Source organism: Salvelinus sp. IW2-2015, linkage group LG14 (assembly GCF_002910315.2).
Source record: "Salvelinus sp. IW2-2015 linkage group LG14, ASM291031v2, whole genome shotgun sequence".
NCBI lineage: Eukaryota > Metazoa > Chordata > Actinopteri > Salmoniformes > Salmonidae > Salvelinus > Salvelinus sp. IW2-2015.
Genome location: NC_036854.1, coordinates 21,779,160 through 21,806,318, shown reverse-complemented (window position 1 = coordinate 21,806,318; position 27,159 = coordinate 21,779,160). Strand labels below are relative to the sequence as shown.

General features: G+C 41.2%; 1 protein-coding gene across 1 annotated transcript in view; it reads left to right on the top strand.

The window, feature by feature from the left end:
• The window catches only part of efr3bb (EFR3 homolog Bb (S. cerevisiae)), a 70,372-nt gene extending 51,388 nt beyond the window's left edge, over positions 1-18,984 (top strand). Inside the window, 9 exon segments of the mRNA XM_024000546.2 lie at positions 230-356; positions 358-394; positions 487-557; positions 10,615-10,742; positions 11,087-11,178; positions 11,290-11,338; positions 11,507-11,613; positions 11,785-11,834; positions 12,907-18,984. Of these exon segments, the coding sequence (XP_023856314.1) occupies positions 230-356; positions 358-394; positions 487-557; positions 10,615-10,742; positions 11,087-11,178; positions 11,290-11,338; positions 11,507-11,613; positions 11,785-11,834; positions 12,907-13,012 (767 nt within the window). The 3' untranslated portion in view covers positions 13,013-18,984.
• The last annotated feature ends 8,175 nt before the right edge of the window (positions 18,985-27,159 follow it).

Below are 27,159 nucleotides of genomic sequence, written 5' to 3'. Positions count from 1 at the left end.
GAGCGTGTGGTGACCTCATCAAGGATGAGCCCTGGCCCTCACGACACGACACACACACACACACACACACACACACACCACACACACACACACACACACACACACACACACACACACACACCACACACACACACAACACACACACACACACAAACACACACACACACACACACACACTCGTAACTACACACACACACTCACTCACTCACATTTAAGCCTCCCAGGACCAAGGTTATCAGTGTGATCTCTCTCTCTCTCCTGTAGGAGTTGGCTCAAACCAACGAGGAGTCTCTGTCAGTCTATAACCGCTGTGCTGTCCATGCCCTCTCTGCTGCCTACCTCAACCTCATCTGTCACCACCACCGTCCCCACCTTCTGTCAGCACATACACGAGGTACCTGTGTGCATCAGACCACTCTCTGCCTGCAATGTGCAGATGTAGGACTCCTCTAATGAAGACTTGTGTGTTGCTCACTCCTCCCCCAGGTGATTGAGATGAGACAGAAGGAGGTGCCCTTCCTTCTCCCTGAGGATGTCTTCATAGAAAACCCAAGTAGGTTACATCACTTTGGTATTTGTTAAGATTGGTATAGGTAAAGCTGTGTTTCCCCTAAGTTTTTTGACAGCAGTGGTGAGGAGGTAGTGGGGGGAGGGGGAGGGGGTGTTGGTAATGGCGTTTGCACAATGACATGCAGCTTTTCCATAGACTTCCAGTCATTGAGCCAATGGCAGAAATATGTAATAAATATATATACACTGCTCAAAAAAATAAAGGGGAACACTTAAACAACACAATGTAACTCCAAGTCAATCACACTTCTATGAAATCAAACTGTCCACTTAGGAAGCAACACTGATTGACAATAAATTTCACATGCTGTTGTTGCAAATGGAATAGACAAAAGGTGGAAATATAGGCAATTAGCAAGACACCCCCAAAAAAGGAGTGATTCTGCAGGTGGTGACCATAGACCACTTCTCAGTTCCTAGGCTTCCTGGTGATGTTTTTGGTCACTTTGAATGCTGGCGTGCTCTCAATCTTAGTGGCAGCAGAGACTGAGTCTACAACCCACCACAAGTGGCTCAGGTAGTCAGTTCATCCAGATGGCACATCAATGCGAGCTGTGGCAAAAAGGTTTGCTGTGTCTGTCAGCGTAGTGTCCAGAGCAATGGAGGCGCTACCAGGAGACAGGCCACTCAGACATTTCAGAAGACGTCGAGAGAGGCCGATCAGGAGGGCAACAACCCAGCATACCAGGACCGCTACTCCGCCTTTTTGCAAGGAGAGTGCACTGCCCAGAGCCCTGCAAAATGACCTCCAGCAGCCAACAAATGTGCATTTGTGCACAAAACTGAGAGAAATAAGCTTTGTTTGCATATGGAACATTCTAAGGATCTTTTTATTCAGCTCATGAAACATGGAAAGCACACGTTGTTTGTATGTGTTATGTATTTTTGTATATGTAGATATGTCGATTGGTTTGTTTCCTACGATGGCTTTTTGCGTCCCTTTGATATTTTAAGTATAAATGTTTTCCAATATTGCACCCTGTGTAACTTCTAGGAAGATTTAACCACTTAAAACCACAATTTCTCCCTAGTTTTCACCATCATGTAAAGCCCTAGTTATTTTCAAATCAAATTGTATTTTTCACATACGCCAAATACAACAGGTAGAACTTACCTAAATTGTTTACTTACAAGCCCTTAACCAACAATGCAGTTTAAGAAAATCAGAGTTAGAAATTTACAAAATAAACTAAGTTTAAAAAAAGTAACACAAATAAATAACCATAACGGAGCTATAAACAGCGTAGCGAATTTCACGACCCGTATCTTATTGTGAAGTGCAGTTACAGGTTAGTCGAATGATATGATACATGTACTGTAGGGTACAAGGACTATGCATAATAATAAAACAGCGAGTATGTCACGTTTCCTGACCTTATTTTCTCCTGTTTAGTTGGTCAGGACGTGAGCGGTGGGTGGGCATCTATGTATGTGTTCTATGTTGGGTTCATCCACATAGCCTGATATGGTTCTCAATCAGGGCAGGTGTTTTACGTTTCCTCTGATTGAGAACCATATTAAGGTAGACTGTTTTCTCACTGTTGTGTGGTGTTGTGTGTTGCTGCTGTTCTCACGTGGTACGTGTTTCTCAGTTCGTTCCTTCTGCGCTCATGGTTTCATTTTCTCGATTTCATGTAGTCTGTTCACGTCGTTTTGTAGTTATATCAAGTGTTTTCGTCTTCGTTGATATTATTAAAATGATTATGTATTCAACCCACGCTGCATTTTGTCCGATCCTCCTCTCAGATGAGAGAGGAAGACGAGCGTTACAGAGTAGCAGTGTATTAAAAAAAAATGTGTGGGGCCAATGCAAATAGTTTGGGTAGTCAGTAATTTACTTTAAGCAGTCTTATGGCTTCGGGGTTGAATCTGTTAAGGAGCCTTTTGACTGCTGTGTCTCGTTCGCTGACCTCCGCGTACCACCGCCTGGTGGGAGCAGAGTGAACAGTCTATGACTTGGGTGCTGGAGTCTTTGACCATTTTTTTCGGCCTTCCTCTGACACTGCCTAGTGTAAAGGTCCTGGATGGCAGGAAGCTTGGACCCAGTGATTTCTGGGCCATACGCATTACCCTCTGTAACACCTTACGGATGCCAAGCGTGATGCACCGTTAGGTACTCTCGATGTGCAACTGTAACTTTTTAAGGATCGGACCCATGCCAAATATTTTCAGTCTCCTGAGGGAATAGCAATGTCGCGCCCTCTTCACGACTGTGCTTGTGTGTTTGGACCATCATAGTTGTTGGTGATGTGGACACCAAGAACTGAAGCTCTCGACCCGCTCCACTCACAGCCCCGTCGATGTAATGGGGCGTGTTCGGTCTCCCTTTTCCTGTAGTCTACGTTCAGCTCCCTTTTCTGCTCACGTTGTTGCGTTGACAGTCATTTCTAAGAATGTATTAATTATTTTGTGTGATTTAGTTGGCATTCTGCATCTACAATGCCTTCAAAAATATCACACCCTACGACCTTTCCCACATTTTGAGTATGGTCAAGTTAATAATTACACTTGGATGGTGTATCAATACACCCAGACTCTATGAAATATAGGTGTCCTTCCTAAACTCAGTTGCTCCATAAGGAAGGAAACCGCTCCGAGTTTCACTTGAGGCAAATGTGATTTAAAACAGTTACAGAGTTTAATGGTTTTGATAGGAGAAAACTGAGGATGGATCAACAAGATTGTAGTTACTCCACACATACTAACCTAAATGACAGTAAAAGATGGAAGCTAAGAAAAAATATTCCAGAACATGCATTCTGTTTGCAAAAGGCACTAAAGCATAACTGCAGAAAATGTGGCAAAGAAAGACTTCATTTCCTGAATACAAAGCGTAATGTTTGGGGCAAATGCAACACAACACAGAGTACTACCAAGCATGGTGTGACATCTAGGCAACATCCTAAGGAAAACCTGGTTCAGTCTGCTTTCCAACAGACACACTGGGACAATAACCTAAAACACAAGGCCAAATATACAATGGTTTGCTTACCAAGACAATATTTGAATGTCCTGAGTGGCCTATAGCTTATTTGACAATTAAATTGGCTTGAAAATCTATGTCAAGACTTGAAAATTGCTTTAGGAATTTTTTCAAGAATAATGTGCAAATATTGACAATCCAGGTGTGCAAAGTTCTTAACTTACCCAGAAAGACTCATAGCTGTAATCACTGCCAAAGTGCTTCTACAAAGTATTGACTCATGGTGTGACATCTTAGTTAGATGATATATTTCGCATTTAATTTCAATAAATTTGCCAAAAAATAAATATGTTTTGACTTTGTCATTATGGGGTATTATGTGTAGGTGGGTAAGAATTATTATGATTTTTTTTAAATCAACAAATGTGGAATAATCAAGGAGTATGAATACTTTCTGAAGGCAATGTATGATATTATATTATAGGTCTCAGTGGTAGTTCTGAGCGATTAACCGAAATGTTTGTTATTTAATTTTTTAAACAACTAATTGACCGACAAACTAATTGACCTTTTTTTCTGCAAGCTAATTCACACATTGCACAGTTTCTCTAGAGATAAATCAGATCCAGCCTGAACTGCGATGAGTTTTCCACAGGCAATATTCTACATAGTTTATCGCATAAAATGTGGTAATTAACTACAATAAGCATAATCCATTGTGCATCTACTTGTCTGGTCTGTGTTTCTTTTATGCCTCCTACGGAAGAAACAGAAGATGCAAGATTTTGAGGAGATAGGGCAGCTGTTGCGCACGCGAGGTATCTACCTAAAATACATGATATAAAAAGTTATGCCTTATTTACTTTGAAGAACTACAAAATTGTGATTTTGTCAGACAGCATAGGCCAAAGCTCTATAGATATGAGATATGAGACTTAGAAATGAAATAATCAATTAATCAATTAAAACAATGTAATATAACAACAACTGAAATATTTTTGTAAAGTAATGTGAATAAATTATGGTTAATTATGTGATAAGCAGTAAGGCAGTCACCCATCAATGGGACTTTTATTCATTGTTTTATTCTGTGTACAGCGTTCACCCCAATTCAAATCAATTTGAATCGAACCGACCTCGAAGTTCACCATAACGCTCAGCACTACTCAGTGAATAGGAGTAGTAGTCGCGGGTTCTTGCTCTTCCCACAGCCTCTTGTGGTCTTTCCATTAGAAAGACATTCACTTATGATTCATGAAGCATTCAGCCACAGTCAACACAGCTTTTAACAGACCTTCCTTCCTTTTCGTCTCAACCGTAAATCCTTTTTAGTGATGGCATTTAAAGAGAGCTATTCTAAGTTCTGTGTGTGTGTGTGTGTGTGTGTTTGTGTGTGTGTGTGTGTGTGTGTGTGTGGTGTGTGTGTGTGGTGTGTGTGTGTGTATCTGTGTGCTCTTTGTGTTTGTCGCTCTGTGAACTCTTCAAGGCTTTGTTTGTAACTATACAGATGAAAGCGGGCGCTTATGGATGCAGGGTTACTTTCCTCCATATATTGCTTTCATACTTCATCCCCAGTCTTTAAGATGTGGAGTAAATAAATCTGGAGTAAATGGAGAAGTCTCCTCTTCGTTTAGTCCTTTTCTCTGATCTCCTTCTGCTCTTTCCGTCTTCTTGTCACTGCCTGTCCCCCTCTTCTTTCATCTCTCTTCTCCCCATCTCTCTTACCGTTTGTCTTCGTCTCTGTGCTCTGCGCGTCTCTTCTTTCCTGTCTCTCCAGGCTCCCTGCCTCTCTGGAAAGTTGGAGGGGGATGTTCTGTTCCAGCAGTCTAAGATCACAAAGTCCTGGGGGCAGCGCTACAACACAGACAGGCTGGCCACACCCTACATCCCTCAGTTCACAGGTAACACACACCTTTCAACATGCATGAGAACATGTGCTCAACTCTACTAAGATAGTAGCTTCAATAAGGATGGTGATGAGGAGTAATCCAACTGAAATGGTTAACCTTGGAACAGCGATGCACGCACGCTGTGTTTTGATCCATGCCTGTAGAGATGAATGAAAAAAAAGAGGTGAATTGCACCTCTTCTACAATGCACCTGAGTTAATAGTGTGTACTGTACCTTCGTCACTGGGTGACCACTTAGTTGTTGAGAATTCCAGATTGCCTCTTTAATCCCAAGCCATGAAACTCATCGTGGGTCATTTTTCAGCTTAATTGTTGCTGGCTCTTTCTAGGACCGAGGACCCTGCTCCCTGTTCCCCAAGAGGAAGCAGCTGACGAGACAATATCTCACTACAGGTGGGAGGTGGACCGTCTAGAAAGCCAGAGAAAAGAGGGGTAAGGAAAGACACAAACACATGCACACAAAAATGTCCCACCACTCTCTTCCTCATCTCTCTCTTTGTGTATTTTCTACATTGTAGAATAATAGTGAAGACATCAACACTATGAAATAACACATATGGAATCATGTAGTAACCAAAAAAGTGTTAAACAAATCCGAGAGAGTGCCAAGAGTGTGCATAAGGCCCTAATCTATGGATTTCATATGACTGGGCAGGGGCGCTGCCATGGGTGGGCCTGGGAGGGCATAGGCCAACCCACTGGGGAGCAAGGCCCAGCCAATCAGAATGAGTTTTTCCCCACAAAAGGGGTTTATTACAGACAGAAAAAGTCCTCAGTTTCATCAGCTGTCCGGGTGGTTGGTCTCAGATCATTCCGCAGGTGAAGAAGCCAGATGTGGAGGTCCTGGGCTTGTGTGGTTACATGTGGTCTACGGTTGTGAGGCCAGTTGCACGTACTACCAAATTCTCTAAAATGACATTAGAGGCAGCTTATGGTAGGGAAATGAACATTAAATTCTCTGGCAACAGCTCTGGTGGACATTCCTGCAGTCAGCATGCCAATTGCACACTCCCTCAAAACTTGAGACATCTGTGGCATTGTGTTGTGTGACAAAACTGCACATTTTTAGAGTGGCCTTTTATTGTCCTCAGCACAAGGTGCACCTGTGTAATTATCATGCCTTTTAATCAGCTTCTTCATATGCCACATCTGTCAGGTGGATGGATTATCTTGACAAAGGAGAAATGCTCAATAACAGGGATGTAAACAAATTTGTGCACAAAATCTGAGAGAAATAAGCTGTTTTTGCATATGGAACATTTCTAGGATCTTTTATTTCAGCTCATGAAACATGGGAACAGCACATGTTGTGTTTATATTTTTGTATATGTAGATATGGTTTGTTCTACTACGAGTGCCTTTTGCGTCCCTTTGATATTTTAAGTATAAATGTTTCCCCAATATTGCACCCTGTGTAACTTCTAGGAAGATTTTAACCCACTTAAACCCACAATTTCTCCCTAGTTTTCACCATCATTGTAAAGCCCTAGTTATTTTCAAATCAAATTGTATTTTTCACATACGCCAAATACAACAGGTAGAACTTACCGTAAATTGTTTACTTACAAGCCCTTAACCAACAATGCAGTTTTAAGAAAATCAGAGTTAAGAAATTTACAAAATAAACTAAAGTTTAAAAAAGTAACACAATAAAATAACCATAACGAGGCTATAAACAGGGGGTACCGATTTTAATGTGCAGTGGTACAGGTTAGTCGAGATAATATGTACATGTAGGTAGGGTACAAGGGACTATGCATATATAATAAACAGCGAGTATGTCACGTTCCTGACCTTATTTCCTTTGTTTAGTTGGTCAGGACGTGAGCTGGGTGGGCATTCTATGTTATGTGTTTCTATGTTGGGTTCATTCAACTAGCCTGATATGGTTCTCAATCAGGGGCAGGTGTTTTACGTTTCCTCTGATTGAGAACCATATTAAGGTAGACTGTTTCTCACTGTTTGTTTGTGGGTGATTGTTGCTGTGTCTGTGTTTGTTCGCCACACGGTACTGTTTCGTTTCGTTCGTTCCTGTTCGTGCGTTCATGTTTTATGTTCTCATGTTCAGGTCTGTTCACGTCGTTTTGTAGTTTATCAAGTGTTTTTCGTCTTCGTTGATATTATTAAAATGATTATGTATTCAACCCACGCTGCATTTTGGTCCGATCCTTGCTCCTCCTCAGATGAGGAGGAAGACGAGCGTTACAGAGTAGCTGCAGTGTATTAAAAAAAAATGTGTGGGGGCCAATGCAAATAGTTTGGGTAGTCAGTTAATTTACTGTTAAGCAGTCTTATGGCTTCGGGGTTGAATCTGTTAAGGAGCCTTTTGGACCTGGTCTTGGTGCTCCGGTACCACCTGCCGTGTGGTAGCAGAGTGAACAGTCTATGACTTGGGTGGCTGGAGTCTTTGACCATTTTTTTCGGCCTTCCTCTGACACTGCCTAGTGTAAAGGTCCTGGATGGCAGGAAGCTTGGACCCAGTGATGTTCTGGGCCATACGCATTACCCTCTGTAACACCTTACGGATGCCAAGCGGTGATGCAACCGGTTAGGATACTCTCGATGGTGCAACTGTAGAACTTTTTAAGGATCTGGGGACCCATGCCAAATATTTTCAGTCTCCTGAGGGGGAATAGGCATTGTCGCGCCCTCTTCACGACTGTCTTGGTGTGTTTGGACCATCATAGTTTGTTGGTGATGTGGACACCAAGGAACTTGAAGCTCTCGACCCGCTCCACTACAGCCCCGTCGATGTGAATGGGGGCGTGTTCGGTCCTCCTTTTCCTGTAGTCTACGTTCAGCTCCTTTTTCTTGCTCACGTTTGTTGCGTTGACAGTCATTTCTGAAGTGTATTAATTATTTTGTGTGATTTAGTGATTCATTTGCATCTACAGTGCCTTCAGAAAGTATTCACACCCTACGACCTTTCCCACATTTTGAGTATGGTCAAGTTAATAATTACACTTTGGATGGTGTATCAATACACCCAGACTCTATGAAGATATAGGTGTCCTTCCTAACTCAGTTGCCTCATAGGAAGGAAACCGCTCAGGGATTTCACCTTGAGGCAAATGGTGACTTTAAAACAGTTACAGAGTTTAATGGTTGTGATAGGAGAAAACTGAGGATGGATCAACAAGATTGTAGTTACTCCACAATACTAACCTAAATGACAGTGAAAAGATGGAAGCTAAGAAAAAAATATTCCAGAACATGCATTCTGTTTGCAAAAAGGCACTAAAGCATAACTGCAGAAAATGTGGCAAAGAAATGGACTTCATTTCCTGAATACAAAGCGTAATGTTTGGGGCAAATGCAACACAACACAGAGTACTAGCCAAGCATGGTGGTGGACATCTAGGCAACATCCTAGAGGAAAACCTGGTTCAGTCTGCTTTCCAACAGACACTGGGACAATAACCTAAAACACAAGGCCAAATATACAATGGTTTGCTTACCAAGACAATATTGAATGTTCCTGAGTGGCCTAGTTAGCTTTGACTTAAATTGGCTTGAAAATCTATGTCAAGACTTGAAAATTGCTTTAGGAATTTTTTCAAGAATAATGTGCAAATATTGTACAATCCAGGTGTGCAAAGTTCTTAGACTTACCCAGAAAGACTCATAGCTGTAATCACTGCCAAAGGTGCTTCTACAAAGTATTGACTCATGGGTGTGACTACTTATGTAGATGATATATTTCTGCATTTAATTTTCAATAAATTTGCCAAAAAATAAATATGTTTTGACTTTGTCATTATGGGGTATTATGTGTAGGTGGGTAAGAATTATTATGATTTTTTTTAAATCAACAAAATGTGGAATAAGTCAAGGAGTATGAATACTTTCTGAAGGCAATGTATGATATTATATTATAGGTCTCAGTGGTAGTTCTGAGCGATTAACCGAAATGTTTGTTATTTAATTTTTTTTAAACAACTAATTGACCGACAACTAATTCAATTATTTTGAATTCCATTTCATCCTCTTTTTTTCTGCAAGCTTAATTCACACATTGCACAGTTTCTCTAGAGATAAATCAGATCCAGCCTGAACTGTGCGATGGGAGTTTCCAACAGGCCAATATTCTACATAGTTTATCGCATAAAATGTGGTAATTAACTACAATAAGCATAATCCATTGTGCATCTACTTGTCTGGTCTGTGTTTCTTTTATGCCTCCTACGGAAGAAACAGAAGGATGCAAGATTTTGAGGAGATAGAGCAGCTGTTGCGCCGCGAGGTATCTACCTGAAAATACATGATTATAAAAGTTATGCCTTATTTACTTTGAAGAACTACAAAATTGTGATTTTGTCAGACAGCATAGGCCAAAGCTCTATAGATATGAGATATGAGACTTAGAATGAAATAATCAATTAATCAATTAAAACAAATGTAATATACACAACAACTGAAATATTTTTGTAAAGTAATGTGAATAAATTATGGTTAATTAGTGATAAGCAGTAATGGGCAGTCACTACCAACATGGGACTTTTATTCATTGTTTTATTCTGTGTTACAGCGTTCACCCCAATTCAAATCAATTTTGAATCGAACCGACCTCGAAGTTCACTAATCGCTCAGCACTACTCAGTGAATAGGAGTAGTAGTCTGGGTTCTTGCTCTTCCCACAGCCCTCTTGTGTTCTTTCCATTAGAAAGACATTTCACTTATGATTCATGAAGCATTCAGCCACAGTCAACACAGCTTTTAACAGACCTTCCTTCCTTTTCGTCTCAACCCGTAAATCCTTTTAGTGATGCATTTAAAGAGAGCTATTCTAAGTTCTGTGTGTGTGTGTGTGTGTGTGTGTGTGTGTGTGTGTGTGTGTGTGTGTGTGTGTGTGTGTGTGTGTGTGTGTGTGTGTATCTGTGTGCTCTTTGCTGTTTGTCGCTCTGTGAACTTCCTCAAGGCTTTTGTGAACTATACAGATGAAAGCGGTGCAGCTTATGGATGCAGGGTTACTTTCCTCCATATATTGCTTTCATACTTCATCTCCCCAGTCTTTTAAGATGTGGAGTAAATAAGATCTGGAGTAAATGGAGAAGTCTCCTCTCGTTTAGTCCTTCTCTGATCTTCCTTCTGTCTTTCCATGTCTTCTGTCACTGTCCTGTCCCCCTCTTCTTTCATCTCTCTTCTCCCCCATCTCTCTTACCGTTTGTCTTCGGTCTCTGTGCTCTGCGTCTCTTCTTTCCTGTCTCCCAGGCTCCCTGCCTCTCTGGAGAAGTTGGAGGGGGATGTTCTGTTCCAGCAGTCTAAGATCACAGAAGTCCTGGGGGGCAGCGGCTACAACACAGACAGGCTGGCCACACCCTACATCCCTCAGTTCACAGGTAACACACACCTTTCAACATGCATGAGAACATGTGCTCAACTCTTACTAAGATCAGTAGCTTCAATAAGGATGGGTGATGAGGAGTAATCCAACTGAAATGGTTAACCTTTGGAACAGCGATGCACGCAGCCTGTGTTTTGATCCATGCCTGTAGAGTGAATGGAAATAAAAAAGAGGTGAATTGCACCTCTTCTACAATGCACCTGAGTTAATAGTGTGTACTGTACCTTCGTCACTGGGTGACCACTTAGTTGTTGATTGAATTCCAGATTGCCTCTTTAATCCCAAGCCATTGTACTCATCGTGGGTCATTTTTCAGCTAAATTGTTGTGCTCTTTCTAGACGAGGACCGTCTGTCCAAGAGGAAGAGCATTGGAGAGACTATCTCACTACAGGTGGAGGTGGAGTCTAGGAACAGCCCAGAGAAAGAGGAGGTAAGGAGAAACACAAACACATGCACACCAAAAATGTCCCCCATCTCTTCTGTCCCTCACTCTCTCTCTCTCTCTCTCTCTCTCTCTCTCTCTCTCTCTCTCATTCTACAGAGGACTCCAGCAGAGGAGATCACATTTGAAACTCTGAAAAACGCCATCGGTAAGTTCCCATCAGCGCTGTATCACTCATGAGTCATTTGGTCAGGCAGCAGGACATTGAGTTAGCAGACAGTAAAGTGTTCTATTGGACCGTTATCAATCTGTCCCTCCAAGGACATTGTGATTGTATCAGTAGTACAACAATACCGAAGTGTGTGTGTCTCCTCAGTGGACAGTGTGGGGATGGAGGAGCAGGAGAGAGAGCGCAGGAGGCAGGTGGTGGAGAAGTTCCAGAAGGCCCCCTTCGAGGAGATAGCTGCCCACTGCGGTGCCAGGGTAAAAAAATATATAATTCTACCCCCATGTTTAAAGAACCTAAATTCTGCCGTTGCATGATTTGAATATCACTGTTGAGTTTTTCAATCCATTATCTTACTTTTGTATTTTTTATTTTGTGGCTTCATTCTATTTCTGACTCTGATGCTGGTCTCTGCTTGTTCTTTACAGGCCACATTGCTGCAGAGCAAACTCAATCAGATCTTTGAGATCACAATCCGGTAAGAAACAAGAAGAAAATAAAGAATAGTCCAAACAGAAGCTATGATGATGTAATTCCCACTTTAGAAGTGCTCAGAAACATCCACTCACTCACTCAACATTTCTTCAGTTATCATTCACCATTCAGTTCCTTAGGGTGAAAATGTAACCCAAAACAAACTGCAAAATGCATCCGTCGAGTTTGCAGTGTCGCAAGCTTGATGTAGTCATTGCCTGCTAGGAATATAGGATCTAATACTCAACTTTTGACTACTTTAATACACTGAGTGAATGTGTCCCAGTACTTATGACATGAAAATACCCTCAAATAAATGGTGAGATTCTTTACTGTAGCCTCATATCCAAAATGCTGGAGTGTAGAGACACATTTTTTATTTTAGCTTTACTGTCCAAATACATATGGAGGTGAGTGTACATTGTAGACATGAGGAGTGTGTTTGTGTGGGTGGAGGGGGGGATGGTGTTGCTCAGGAGCCAGATATTTAACGGAGGTTAGCGTTTATTGGCAGGGTGTTGCCCTGGAGGCAGAATTTAGACGTTTCCTCTGGAGTCAAAATTGGCTATATCGGAAATGTGCTTTTTGGTCTTAATTGAAGGTTAGGGCTAAGTATTAGGGTTAGGTTTAAGCTGGCACGGTGGCTGTGCCAGCTATTGAACACTATAGTGCAGCCTCTGGTAGATTACTCATCTGAATAAATGTCAACCTGCATGTTTTTAACAGGCCAGGTTGRAGGGTACAATTATATCATAATGTTAGGTGCATACTGGAGTCTTGGTATGGGCACAAGTAGGCACACTATGACTTGAACAGCATCAATTGGAATTAATACCTTTACCCCCTCCCCACCCACATAAACACATACATACTTCTCACCACTGTAATGTATGCCAGTGCACATGCCAAGAGAACAGAGGATTCCCGTAGGCACTTAGTATGATATAATTGTACCCTCCAACCTGTCCTGTTAAATATCTGGCACACTCTATGACTTGAGCAACATAATTTGGAATGTTTTAGAACACCTTCCCCATGTTCTTGATGATGAAGTTGTCTCTCTCTGCCCTCCCCAGACCCCCTCCCAGCCCGTCTGGCACCATCTCATCAGGCTACGGCCAGACCCAGAGCCGCTCGGTTCCCGTCTACGAGATGAAGTTCCCTGACCTCTGTGTCTACTAGCCCTAAAGGTCAGGGGTCACCCTAGGAGGAGAGGGGAACGGGGGGTGGAGCTACAGCAGCCCTCGGTGTTAAAACAACTACAGACACTGTGACCTGTTCCCCCTGCTCCCCATTCTCATTCTGTCAAGAGCTACTGACATGACTGACAATGTGTTTTTTTGCACTGTGATCGCAGACAAATCAAATAGACAAACAAAAAGGCAGCAGTGTGAGCTATTGACCCTTCACCCTTTGCTCGACCCCCTCCCCCCATCCTAAAAATTCCCATATGACTGCCACCGGCTTGGATTAGACTGTAGCCAGAAAGACCGTGGAGAAGAACAATGGATGGACTGAGGATGGATAGAACAGGGAAGAGAGAACATAGTGATCCCCAGTTTTAACCTTCTCCTTTTCCCCCTGATTAACTTGCYGCATGCCCACCACTCTAAACACCACCCTTAAGCCCATTACTAGTGTCTAGTCGTTGTCCTAGTTTATCCCTCACTGGATGCATTACTACCCAAAGTGCACCAACAACAAAATGGCTAATTGCCAAATGTAACATAATCAAATGTTCTCATTAGTTTTATTGTATTGTAATTATTTTGTTTTTCAGTACTGGAAAGGGACAATGTTAAGTACCTGGCAATGGAAGCTGTAATGAAAAATGTAGGTAATCTAGTGTTTTAGTTTTCAGTGGGATGACTACTTCTGAAACACTATCCCCACTCCCTGCTCTCAGACCATTCAGTTCTAAATCAACGGTGCATTGTGTTTGCTTGGTGCTTTTCATGTCTTTTTAGGTTTTTATTTTAAGTCTCTGGGGTGAGAACTCCAGAGTATTTTTTTGTATCGCTGCGTGTTAGCCGGGAGTGCTTTTGATGCTGACTCAAATTATCTTCATTTTCAATTTTTTACCCCCTTTTTAAATGTTGTATATTTTAATCCATGATTTGACTGCAAAGGTTAAAGTGTGTGACGTGTGTGCTGTCCTCCGAAATGTGAGAGTGCCCTACAGGTGACAGCAGAACTAGATTCAACCAGTCCAACCGTTCATAAAACCAGTCATAGCTTTCCCACTTTGTAAGGATCTGAAGAGTGTACAGTTATGTTTACATGCTCAAACACTAGCATATGGGTCGTTCCATCAATACGGTGCCTTTTGAGATGTGGAACTTGGTTAAAAAACACTTCTGATTTCACCTAATTTTAACATTGTTGTAAAGAGCAAGAGATAAAAATAATAATAATACTATATATAGTAAGTGCCTATTAAGTGCCAAATAAAGTAACAGGGTTGACGATTTCATCTTAAATCAGCCATAAATCCCGTTAGAAGGGAATTGGAAGCTTGTTGTGTGCAACAGGGAGGGGCAATTGCATGGAAGCTTCACATTTTTTTGTTAAAACATTTCTAGCCTGTCTGTATGGGTCACAGGGTTTACGTGTTATGCTCGACCCACTCAGTTTTCACCACAAAACACCAGAAAATGGCCAAAAASAGTAGAACCAGCTAACCTGCTCTTACATTATGATTTGACTATTAGATGTTCAACATTTCTTGATGTTTTTTTCTTTTTCTTCAAAGGAATAGTTTCACCATATTCAGTTCACATAACAGGGTTAACCATAAAATGAGGGACATGTTTTGTTTTTTTACCTTAAAATGAATCACTAATCACATGAAATAAATGATCATCTTCAGAAATGACTTTGTCAAAGCAACAAGGGCTTTGATGGTGAAAACTTTTGTGGGGTTAAGTAGGTTAAAATCTTCCTGGAAGTCAGAGGGTGCATGGAAGGACATGTCAAAATGCAGAATTTTTGCACTTTAGCAAGTCTTTATTCATATACAAAAATATTTATTTAGTTCTCCATATGGTCTATAAAAAATGGCACTTCATTGACTATAACAGGCTTTTAAAATTGAATATTGATGCACAATTTCAAAAGGTGCTCATTTTGTTGAACGACCCATATAGACTAATTAATCAACCCACATTATTATTTGTCATATACAGATCTGCTATCTTAATTTTATCTCTCGGTTGTCGCAGGAAATGGTAATTGTAGTGTATTCAAGGTTTAAAAAGGCTTCTAAAGTTCGTAATTTCCACTTAAAAATGTGACTTGATTTGACCTAACGAAAAATGTATCAACCCTTACAAAAATGTCCAATAATTATAATTCACATTTCCTGTTGCTGTTGGATTATTTTCCTGCTGTGAGAAGCAGGGTCAAATTAAGATTGTGTGTGTGTATACAGAGAAGTACATTACATATCTACCTATAAACATGATGTAAATTTTTTWTTTTTTTTTGTGTATAGATCTATAAATATCATTTTAGATTGCACTGACTAGCCATAGTTAAGGGAAATCTCTACTAAATGTTTAAGAGTATATATATATATATATATATATGAGAACTAACCAGTATGGCATCAAATCAGGACAGACTGTGACTGGAACAGGGATGGCCTGTAAAGAGACTGTAATATTATGTTTGGAGTTACTGCCAGAAAGAGAGCAGTGGAGAGGAGAGTGATGAAGATCTAGGGAGTAGTTCCCTCAGACATATTAAAGGGCGACTGCACTTCCTGATGTAGCCTCATTTTGAAGATTGCTCATTAAGAAATGCTAGTGGGCATGGCTGATGTCAAATGAGAGTTGTCTTAGGGGTGTGGATTGATGTGGGTGTGTTATGTTCACTTAATCGTATCCTGACAGGTACTGTTGTTTGACCCTCCTGAGTCACTGTACAATAACACAGCCACTTCTTCAAAATAGTCTGATTTAATTTAAGATCAATAAAAACATCTGTAATTAATTTAGTCGTGCAATTTTAGATCTAGCTAAGGTGTTTGATGCAGTATATCTCAAGTAAATAAATGTGCATGAAAAACTAGTCCGTGCACTGCATTATCGAGTCGGGAAAGTCTGGCTGTGAGCTCAGGACTGATTTCTGAGAACAATAACTTGTGTTCAACTTCATCCATCTGCAAGCTGTTTATCAGTGCCCAAAATCACTTTCCAGCTAAATTACAACTCTGTTTGTCAATGAAGCTAGCAAGTAGTAGCTAGAAGGCGTATTGAGCAGCCAGGCCACAATCAGCTTATTAAGTCACTCAAAATTGAGTTACAGATGGGATACAAGTGCGATACAAGATCGTCTCAATTCTCATTTTGCCCCAAAAAAGTGGCAGACTCGGGGGTTTGACATTTTCAAACACATCCGCATGTGGCCAGTCCTTAAAGGGATTAGGGCCAATGGTTATTTCAACATAACGTTGTTGACGGGTTGTCTTATGTAAACAAATCTGAGGTGCTGCGTAATTGGCAGGTCTGTCTCACTGGAGGTTCTGGCTGCTAGTGGGCATGATCCTAATCCATACCCAACCCTTCAGGAAGTTACTTCATAAACTAGGTTTTATCCTATTTACACTTTGTAATCAATTTTGACACTAGAATGAATGTTACTGACTCATATTGATGCCACACAGGCCGTTTTAAAACCAGAGACGTTAGAGATGATCTAGTGTGTAGTTCCCTCAGACATCTTAACGTCTGTAATACACCAGAGAGATGTTGCAGGAGGGAAAGCAAGTTAGCAACATTACCCCCCCTACCTGTAATCATACTGCCATTATTATCCTTTATTACAACTACAGTCAGTGTGTTTAGTCCAACGATAGTGCCACGTTATTATATCAGGTCCTCCTCATCCTTTCCCTACTGATGACGTCATCATTATGATTGTTAGCCCTTTGTATGTGAGTGGAGAGAGACGAGCCTGGACTGGACAGTAGATACTGGTCACAGAAGTAGCTTCCTAAGAATACGTCTCTGCCGGTGTGTCTGGGGCTCGTACTTTCAGCTCATGCTCTTACAGATTGTCGCAAAACGAAGTACAATGGCAATAATTATAAGTCTTATGATGGTTTGAGGTTTTCCGAACTAGCCAGATCTGGCAGTCTACAGTCCAGTTTAGCCAACTCTGAAACAGACTGGCCTTCCAGGCTGAAATAGCCCCATCTGAAGATAGTCCATATTCTGTGTTTTAATAAATTACTTCTGTACCTGGACGGTACTGTGACACCTTCTGTACCCGTGACATTGTGAGACTCCTTCCTTCCTGTGCTAGTGTAAACTGACTCCCAAACTGTGCTAGTGTAAACTGTGCGTGCTCTATATGTGTCACTGTCAGAACCAGTTGATGTCTGTCACTGACAAAATGTCATATTGTGATTAGTGTTAACTGCCCATTATGCAGTGTTCTGTAGGTTTTGTTTCTACTATGTATTGTCTCTGTCAACCCATGCCAGTAGTTTACCGGATTGTCCATTGACGTGTCAATTTTTACAAGGTTCATGTTTACTGAGTAACTTTGTCATTGTGTGTGTTCGTCCGTGCATTCGTGTGTGCTTGTGTATTCAGTCATCACCCCAAGACCAAACTAATGATCAGACCCAGTTTACAACCCAGTCCATTAACTCCTCTTCCTCCTTCTCATGAAGAACAATGTAATCAGCATCATGCAGCTCTCTATCCTTCCAACGAAGCCAATAACAAGTCACAGTAACAGATGAACACTACAGTGTTTTTTTGGCGGATAATACTGTAGTATTTACTATAGTGTACTTCAATATTCTATAGTAAGTACTACACATGATCGGGGGATACTACATTGTGTAGTATAGTAAGTACTGTAGTATTCTATAGTAAACTTATGTTTTTCATGTGGGTACATTTCTTAGGAACTAAACAACAGTTCTGCTTGGTGTAAATCTAATGCTTATTAGATCTGTTACACCTTTCTGTCCACTCATCTCCTTTTCCTTGTATAGTAAATGTAGCTCTTTACATTGTAGTGCTGTAGGTCAAACTATCTAATCTGTGAACTTTGCACTTTAAACTGGATTCCCTAGTGACAGAGGCAGCTTGTACATGGAGAAAATGCCTTATGATGAGTGCTGGACCTGACTTTGCATGCTAGTGATGTAGCTACGTACAGTTCAATGACCGTCTAGCTGAATATATGTATGTTACTGTTTCTTCCTGATCAAATTTCCATTAAACATTTAATTTTGTTTTTGCCAATTGCACTGAAGATGTTCTGTTTCGAAGAAACCTTTATTGCTGAAATTATAAGAAAAACACATACTTTTTAATTGAACTGTATGTAGTATGGCTGTTGTAGAAGCACCATGTCTCTCAGTACCAATGTCGTAAGATGTAGACATATTGTCAAATACAGTAGGACGCCCACACAGTTGGTGTACATACAGCAACATTTTAACAGACAGAGCTACGTAGTAGAAATCAGCATAGTTCATTGCCAATTAGTAAAAGAAGAGACCGTCTTAGCATTGGCAGTGACATTGAGGACTTCCCCAATTTTAATGTAGTCAACTGGGTGGAACTTCCAAATTCATTGGCTGATCCCTCCTGGTGACTCTTGGAGTCATGTTCAACCAGGTGATCAGGAGCGATCAGACAATCGTGAAGAGAATTGACTACTTCAAAATGGTGCTGCCCATGCTGTCACAGACGCTACAATGCCACAGATACAAAGATAAGTCCTCTATCTCTGAGAAAAACTCATCTCAGAAGTGAGACTTGACTGTGGTAGAATGTCTCCCTGTGATTTCACCTAGCTTTTTCAGATGAAATTGAATTATTTATGTATAATAGGCTACAGTGTTTCAAACAGTCGTAGGTTTTTCCATCACAATACAACAGCATGCGGTAGTGTGACTGATTGTCAGACTATAGGTGAGGTGTTCTCCCTCCATAGGTTGATAGACTGCAGTATGTGATGTTTGTATTGTTATTAAAACACTACTGTGCAGCATTAACTAACTGACTGACTGACTGTATCCTCCTGATCCTGAATGTTTGTCCTGCTCAGCTGTTTTTTTTTTCATCCTGATTGTCATTTGATTGGTTGTCAAATAAATTAACTTTACGAATGTTGGCGTCGCCAAAATATGCTGGTATGGTGTTTCTTTCTGAATCTGTAAAGGTAATCCTGATGGCAGCAGCTCTAACGCATATTGTAGCATTAAAGGGTGTTACCATACCCACTGAGGGTAGGACAGTGCTCTATTGGGTAACCTGCTGTATATCTGACAGCTGAGTGAAGAATGACTCTTAAGACTAAGGATTTAAGAATATAATTACGAGTGTGTCTCTGAGGAATGAGAGACTGTCCACCAGTACAGCACACGGTCTTCTCACCTCATTAGTGAAAATGTACTCTGCTTCAGAGGAAAAGAGAAATACAGTGCCTGATGTAAGTCTACACAACTCTTGCAGCACAGTCTTCACATTTTGCTGCCTTAAAATGAAATCAAAACATTTGTTAACTTAGATTTTTTTTCCTGATGTACACAACCTACTTCACATCTTCAAAGTGAAAGAACAATTATAGAGAATGTAAAAAAAAAAAAAATGTTTTTAATAATAATTAAACAAATTTCTCGATTGTGTATGTCTTCACACCCCAGGGTAAATACTTAGTGGAATCACTTTTAGTAGCCATTTCAGCTGTGAATCATTTTGAATAAGATTTGACCAACTTGGCACAACTCTTAGGGCAACATATACCTATTGTTTTTGCAAAAATTGCTCAGTAAATTTGGTTGGGAGTCATTGATGGAAAGCAATATTGGGAAGCCATTCTGGTATGTCTTTGGCATACATTTTTTTGTAATTGTCTCTGAAAAATATAACTATACCAGGGTTAATTATTTAGAAGACAGAGGTGGGGTTTCCTCAAACTTTTATCTGTGCTTTTCTCTTTTTATATTTCCTTTGATCCTGAGTTGTGCCAAGTTGGTGGTAATGCCAGCCAAAGGTGTTTCCGCTAAGAATTATCTTGGGTGTGAAGCTTGCACATAACATTCTGAGAACCATATGTTTCTTAGGTGGGAATTCTTTCTGCGGTTTTCTGCAGGCATAATGTTTTCTGCAGGTTTCTTCATGTTTCTAGTTAATGTCATGTTCTCAGAACATTAATAAAATGTTCAATAAAAACCACAAGAAAACAGTAAAGTTCAAAGAACAGTCTTAAGAATGTTATTTACAAAATACTTTTGTATATATAGTGTATGTTGACACCCCTTCAAATTTGTGGATTCGGCTATTTCAGCTACACCCGTTGTTGACAGGTGTATAAAATCTAACACACAGCCATGAAATCTCCATAGAAAAACATTGGCAGTATAATAGCCTTATAACGCCAAGAGAACGCTACCTGCCCGAATGCATATTGCCAACTGTAAAGTTTTGCGGAGAAGGAATTTCATGCTTTTGGCTAGGCCTCTTAGTTCCATTAAAGGGAAATCTTAACGCTACAGCATACAATGACAGTCTAGACGATTCTGTGCTTCCAACTTTGTGGCAACAGTTTGGGGGAAGGCCCTTTCCTGTATCAGCATGACAATGCCCCCATGCACAAAGCGAGGTCCTTACAGAAATGGTTTGTCGAGATTTTGTGGAAGAACTTGACTGGCATACACAGAGCTATGACCTCAACCTCATCGAACACCTTTGGGATGAATTGGAACGTCGACTGTGAGCCAGGCCTAATCGCCCAACATCAGTGCCAGACTTCACTAATGCTCTTGTGGATAAATTGAAGCAAGTCCCTGCAACAATGTTCCAACATCTAGTGGAAAGCCTTCCCAGAAGAGTAAAGGCTGTTATAATAGCAAAGGGGGGGACTAATCCATGATTTTGGAATTAGATGTTCGACGAACAAGTGTCCACATACTTTTGATTATGTAGTGTATACATTCTGTTCTCAGCATCAACAGAACTCTCTATCCTCTGTCTTGTGAAGTGTGTTGGCCGTGCCCACTAATTGGCCACACCTGATCTTAATGAGTGCTTGTTTCCTTCACTTCCTCACTGATGCCGTGCCACAATAAAAAATACATGTGTTTGCATGATTAATGCCTAAGCAAATTCATTTCCATTGCYGCGTTTACACAGACAGCCCATTCTGATCTTTTTTCCACTAATTGGTCTTTTGACCAATCACATCAGATCTTTTCACATCAGATCTTTTTTTAGAGCTGATCTGATTGGTCAAAAGACCAATTAGTGAAATAAATATCAGAATTGGGATGCCTGTGTAAACGCAGCCCATGTGTCCTACAGTAGCTGTGCTTGGAGTTCAAAACAGTTAACCTAAATTAAGCTAGCAGTGTTATTAAAAGTATTATTGAAACATGTTCTCAGATAGTTATTTAATTACCTTCAAATAACCTATAATTTCTGTTCTCTTAACATTAATAAAACCTCCCAGGCAAACTTTCAGAGGACCATAGTAAAACATTTTTAAAACACTTCCCTGCAACCAAAACATTTAAATTTCCAGAACTGGCGTTTAAACACATTCCGTTTGACCGGTCAGGAAACTTATGAAGGGCTTGTCCAAAAGCTCAAGTCACTTGTTCCCAATTTAAAGTCTGTAACACCATGGGCCAAAAAGGTGATGGAAAATTGTGTTGTATGATGCAAGGAAACATTTCACAAAATAACATTCATTATTATCACTGGTATTGACAATGGAAGGCTGCTAGTCTCGGATCCCATGTATTATACAGTATAACCTGCCGTTGTGACCTTGAGCAAGGCATTTAACCCCCCACAAAGTAAAATACTGCACTGATTGACTACTGTATAAAACACGCGGTCCGTCAACTTTCCATCTGGAAAGCTACCAGGTGCGCAGGCTTTTGATCCAACCCTGCTCAAAGTCACCAGTCAGCTTATCAAGGTCCTGTTGAGCAGCTGATTTTTTACAATGTGGTGTGTTCGAGCAGGGCTAGATCAAAGGCCTGCACACCCTGCAACATTACAACTACAACCAAATACTTTTTGTGTTTATAAAATAATTCCCTCATTCAATGAACCAGGGATCAAATGGCTAAGGTAGCTAGTTAAGATGTTTATCTATTTGTAAGGTTAAAATATTCAGTGTTCAAGGGAGATCTTGAAAGCATAGGAGTTACTTGTCAATTAGGCTATTCTAAGATTTGATTTTTTTTACTTTGTCAGAATTACATAGTATTGATTAAAGGAGAATCCTAGCAAATTTTGAGAATTGGAGAGACTGCTTTACAACCAGCGTATGCAGCATTGGTTTCATCAACTGCGCACCCGTATCAACTGTGTGTCTGCCATTTGCAGATATACACGAGTGCCAGTGGAAAGTTATTTTAGGACATCGGACATGACAATGACATTGATACATGCTAAATAGTTAACTAGCGAGAGAACCAGCCAAACTGCACTATGTTTTGAATTGCCTATCTAGTTAGTCTGAGCATAATGGCGCCAAATGAGATGGCTTCCATTTTACAATCCTGTAACCAATTGTGCTATTCTGTATGTTTTTTTGCGTTATTTGTACAGTGGGGCAGAAAAGTATTTAGTCAGCCACCAATTGTGCAAGTTCTCCCACTTAAAAAGATGAGAGGCCTGTAATTTTCATCATAGGTACACTTCAACTATGACAGACAAAATGAGAGAAAGAAATCCAAATTGGCAAATCTGACCATAATTCTAAACTCCTGATTCCTGCTTACAAGCAGAAACTAAAGTACGAAGCACCAGTGACTCTGTCAATAAGAAAGTGGTCAGATGAAGCAGATGCTAAGCTACAGGACTGTTTTGCTAGCACAGACTGGAATATGTTCCGGGATTCTTCCGATGGCATTGAGGAGTACACCACATCAGTCACTGGCTTCATCAATAAGTGCATCCATGACGTCGTCCCCACAGTGACTGTACGTACATAACCCAACCAGAAGCCATGGATTACAGGCAACATCCCACAATGAGCTAAACGGTAGAGCTGCCGCTTTCACGGAGCGGGACTCTAACCCAGAAGCTTATAAGAAATCCTGCTATACCCTTCGAAAAACCATCAAACAGCCAAAGCGTCAATATAGGACTAAGATTGAATCGCACTACACCGGCTCCGACGCTCGTCGGATGTGGCAGAGCTTGCAAACTATTACAGACTACAAAGGGAAGCACAGCCGTGAGCTGCCCAGTGACACACACCTACCAGATGAGCTAAATTACTTCTATGCTCACTTCGAGGCAAGTAACACCGAAACATGCATGAGAGCACTAGCTGTTCCGGATGACTGTGTGATCACGCTCTCCGTAGCCAATGTGAGTAATAACTTTAAACAGGTCAACATTCACAAGGCCGCAGGGCCAGACGGCTTACCGGGACGTGTACTCCGAGCATGCGCTGACCAACTGGCAAGTGTCTTGACTGACATTTTCAACCAGTCCCTGACTGAGTCTGTAATACAGACCACCATAGTCCCTGTGCCCAAGAACACTAAGGTAACCTGCCTAAATGACTACCAACCCGTAGCACTCACATCTGTAGCCATGAAGTGCTTTGAAAGGCTGGTCATGGCTCCAACACCATCATCAAGTTTGCCGAGGACACAACAGTGGTAGGCCTGATCACCGACAACGATGAGACAGCCTATAGGGACCTTGCCGTGTCGTGCCAGGATAACAACCTCTCCTTCAACGTGACCAAGACAAAGGAGATGATTGTGGACTACAGGAAAAGGAGAGCCGAGCATGCCCCCATTCTCATTGACGGGGCTATAGTGGAACAGTTTGAGAGCTTCAAGTTCCTTGGTGTCCACATCACCAACAAACTATCATGGTCCAAACACATCAAGACAGTCGTGAAGAGGGCATGCCAAAGCCTATTCCCCCTCAGGAGACTGAAGAGATTTGGCATGGGTCCTCAGATCCTCAAAAGGTTCTACAGCTGCACCTTCGAGAGCATCCTGACTGGTTGCATCACTGCCTGGTATGGCAACTGCTCGGCCTCCGACCACAAGGCACTACAGAGGGTAGTGCGTACGGCCCAGTACATCACTGGGGCCAAGCTTCCTGCCATCCAGGACCTCTATACCAGGCGGTGTCAGAGGAAGGCCATAAAAGTTGTCAAAGACTCCAGCCACCCTAGTCATAGACTGTTCTCTCTGCTACCACACGGCAAGCGATACCAGAGTGCCAAGTCTAGGACCAAAAGGCTTCGTAACAGCTTCTACCCCCAAGCAATACAACTCCTGAACAGCTAATCAAAGGGCTACCCAGACCCCTCTTTTACGCTGCTGCTACTCTCTGTTTATAATGCATAGTTACTTTAACTCTACCTACATGTACATATTACCTCAATTGCCTCGACTGCACATTGACTCTGTGCCGGTGCACCCTGTATATAGCCTCGCTTGTTGTTTTACTGCTGCTGTTTAATTATTTGTTACTTTTATTTTCTATTTTTTACTTATCTATTTTTTTTAAATCATTGTTGGTTAAGGGCTTGTAAGCAAGCATGTCACTAAGGTCTACACCTGTTGTATTCGGCGCCTGTGGCAAATAAAATTTTATTTTATTTGTTGTATATAATTATTTTACCTCCAGCACAATGTCTCTCTCTCGTTCTCTCTCCTCTGGCAACGGCCCACTGGCACACGCAGGTGACGTACACACCATGATTTTTCCAGGATTTTCATTGCTGACCTAACTAAACTAGGCATGCTTTTATCTCAAAAACGCATCTTGCGACTCCATGATTGAAATGCCGCTTTAGCCTGTCAATGCAGGCCTACAATAATTATACTCCGATGCGCTCTGCAGAGATTGGGACAATAGTGTGCAACCCTTTGCATTCGGAAGATACTGATCCAATTCTGATCGGAGTAGCCTAATTGTTTGATATTGTTGCTTTTGTCCACCGGACAACGTAAATGTATATTATTCTTGTCAATTACTTTTTTTTTTATTACTTGCACCGGGCAAGCGAACAAGCGTTAATAAGTATTCAGGCCTTGACTTTTTCCACATTTTGTTACATTACAGCCTTATTCTAAAATTGATTAAATTAAAGCATTTCCTCATCAATCTACACTCAATACCCCTTAATGATGAAGCGAACACAGGTTTTTAGACATTTTTGTAAATTTAATACAAATAAAAAACAGAAAATAACWAATTTACATAAGTATTCAGACCATTTGCTATGAGACTCGAAACTGAGCTCATGTGCATCCTGTTTCCATTGATAATCCTTGATGTTTCTACAATTTGATTGGAGTCCACCTGTGGTAAATTCAATTGATTGGACATAATTTGGAAATGCACACACCTGTCTATATAAGGTCCCACAGTTGACAAATGTGTGCATGTCAGAACAAAAACCAAGCCATGAGGTCGAAGGAATTGTCTGTAGAGCTCCGAGACAGGATTGTGTCGATACACAGATCTAGGGAAGGGTACCAAAACATTTCTGCAGCATTTAAGGTCCCCAAGAACACAGTGGCCTCCATCATTCTTAAATGGAAGAAGATTGGAACCACCAAGACACTTCCTAGAGCTGGCCGCCCGGCCAAACTGAGCAATCGAGGGAGAAGGGCCTTGGTCAGAGAGGTGATTAAGAACCTGATGGTCACTCTGACAGAGCTCTAGAGTTCCTCTGTGGAGATGGGAGAACGTTCCAGAAGGACAACCATCTCTGCAGCACTCCACCAATCAGGCCTTTATGGTAGAGTGGCCAGACGGAAGCCACTCCTCAGTAAAAGGCACATGACAGCCCGCTTTGAGTTTGCCAAAAGGCACCTATGGGGATGTTTTTCAGAGGCAGGGACTGGGAGACTAGTCAGGATCGAGGCAATGATGAACGGAGCAAAGTACAGAGAGATCCTTGACGAAAACCTGGACCTCAGACTGGGGCGAAGGTTCACCTTCCAACAGGACAACAACCYTAAGCACACAGCCAAGACAATGCAGGAGTGGCTTCGGGATAGGTCTCTGAAACTCCTTGAGTGGCCCAGCCAGAGCCCGGACATGATCCAGATCAAACATCTCTGGAAAGAGACCTGAAAATAGCTGTGCAGCGTCGYTCCCCATCCAACCTGACAGAGCTTGAGAGGATCTGCAGAGAAGAATGGGAGAAACTCCCTAAACACAGGTGTTCCAAGCTGGTAGCGTCATACCTAAGCAGACTCAAGGCTGTAATCGCTGCCAAAGGTGCTTCAATAAAGTACTGAGTAAAGGGTCTGAATACTTATGTAAATGTTATATTTCTGTTTTTTTTGTTGCTTTGTCATTATGGGGTATAGTGTGTAGGTTGATGGGGGGGAAAAATGTAACGTAACAAAATGTGGGAAAAGTCAAGGGGTCTGAGAGTACTTTACGAATGCACTGTATGGCTTCGTTCCCAGAACCAATGGGAAATAAAAAATGTATGGTCCCATAACTTTTAAGGAACAAAATGTGGAGTAGGTTGTGTAGATCAGTAGGAAAAAAATATATTCAGTTTTTGGATTTAGTTTTAAGACAGCAAAATGTGAAGACTGTGCAAGGGGTGTTTAGACTTTCACTAACTGTAGAGTATATATAAAAGGCCTGAGAATGTTAGACTGTGTCACATATCAGTTTGCAATCAATGTAAAAAAAAAAGTACATATCATTGAGTTAATAAAGCCGCATACAAACATCGTCTCTTTTTTGTTTCCTTGAGGAAGGCAGCTCCAAAAAGCAGGTGTTTCAGCCTAGCTCTGTGCATTCTGTGGTGGTGGGGCAAGCCAGCAGAAAATACGGAGCATTACGCCATGATTGTCTCAGTGTTCTGTCACTCATGGGGACACAATGTCACCGCCAAGTCTAAGGGTAGAGCTAGAAAATTCTAGCCCTTTAGGTGCTGCCATAGAGTTACATTAGAAGTGCCCATCCAAGAAGACTCAAGGTCATTGGCCACAGATAAAATTACATCAAATCACGTTATATGTACAGTAGCTTTGATTGGACTGATCATGTCAACATCATACTTTCAAAATCTTAGCTAGCAGTCATCATGAATCAAGTCAACAATCTACTGGCAAATCCTTTTAAATCCTTGTCATATGAAGAGAAATTGTCACATGAGTTGACGCTGGAGAGACAAAGCAGGTACGGGGAGTCAAACAYTTAATAAGGAACGGACATGGAACGAGACAGGAACAGCATCAGCATACAAGAAAACAAAGACAAAAAACAATCGATGCATAAGCAGGGAACAGAGCAGGGAAACTGACAAATATAGGGGAGGTAATAAACAGATAATAAGTGAGT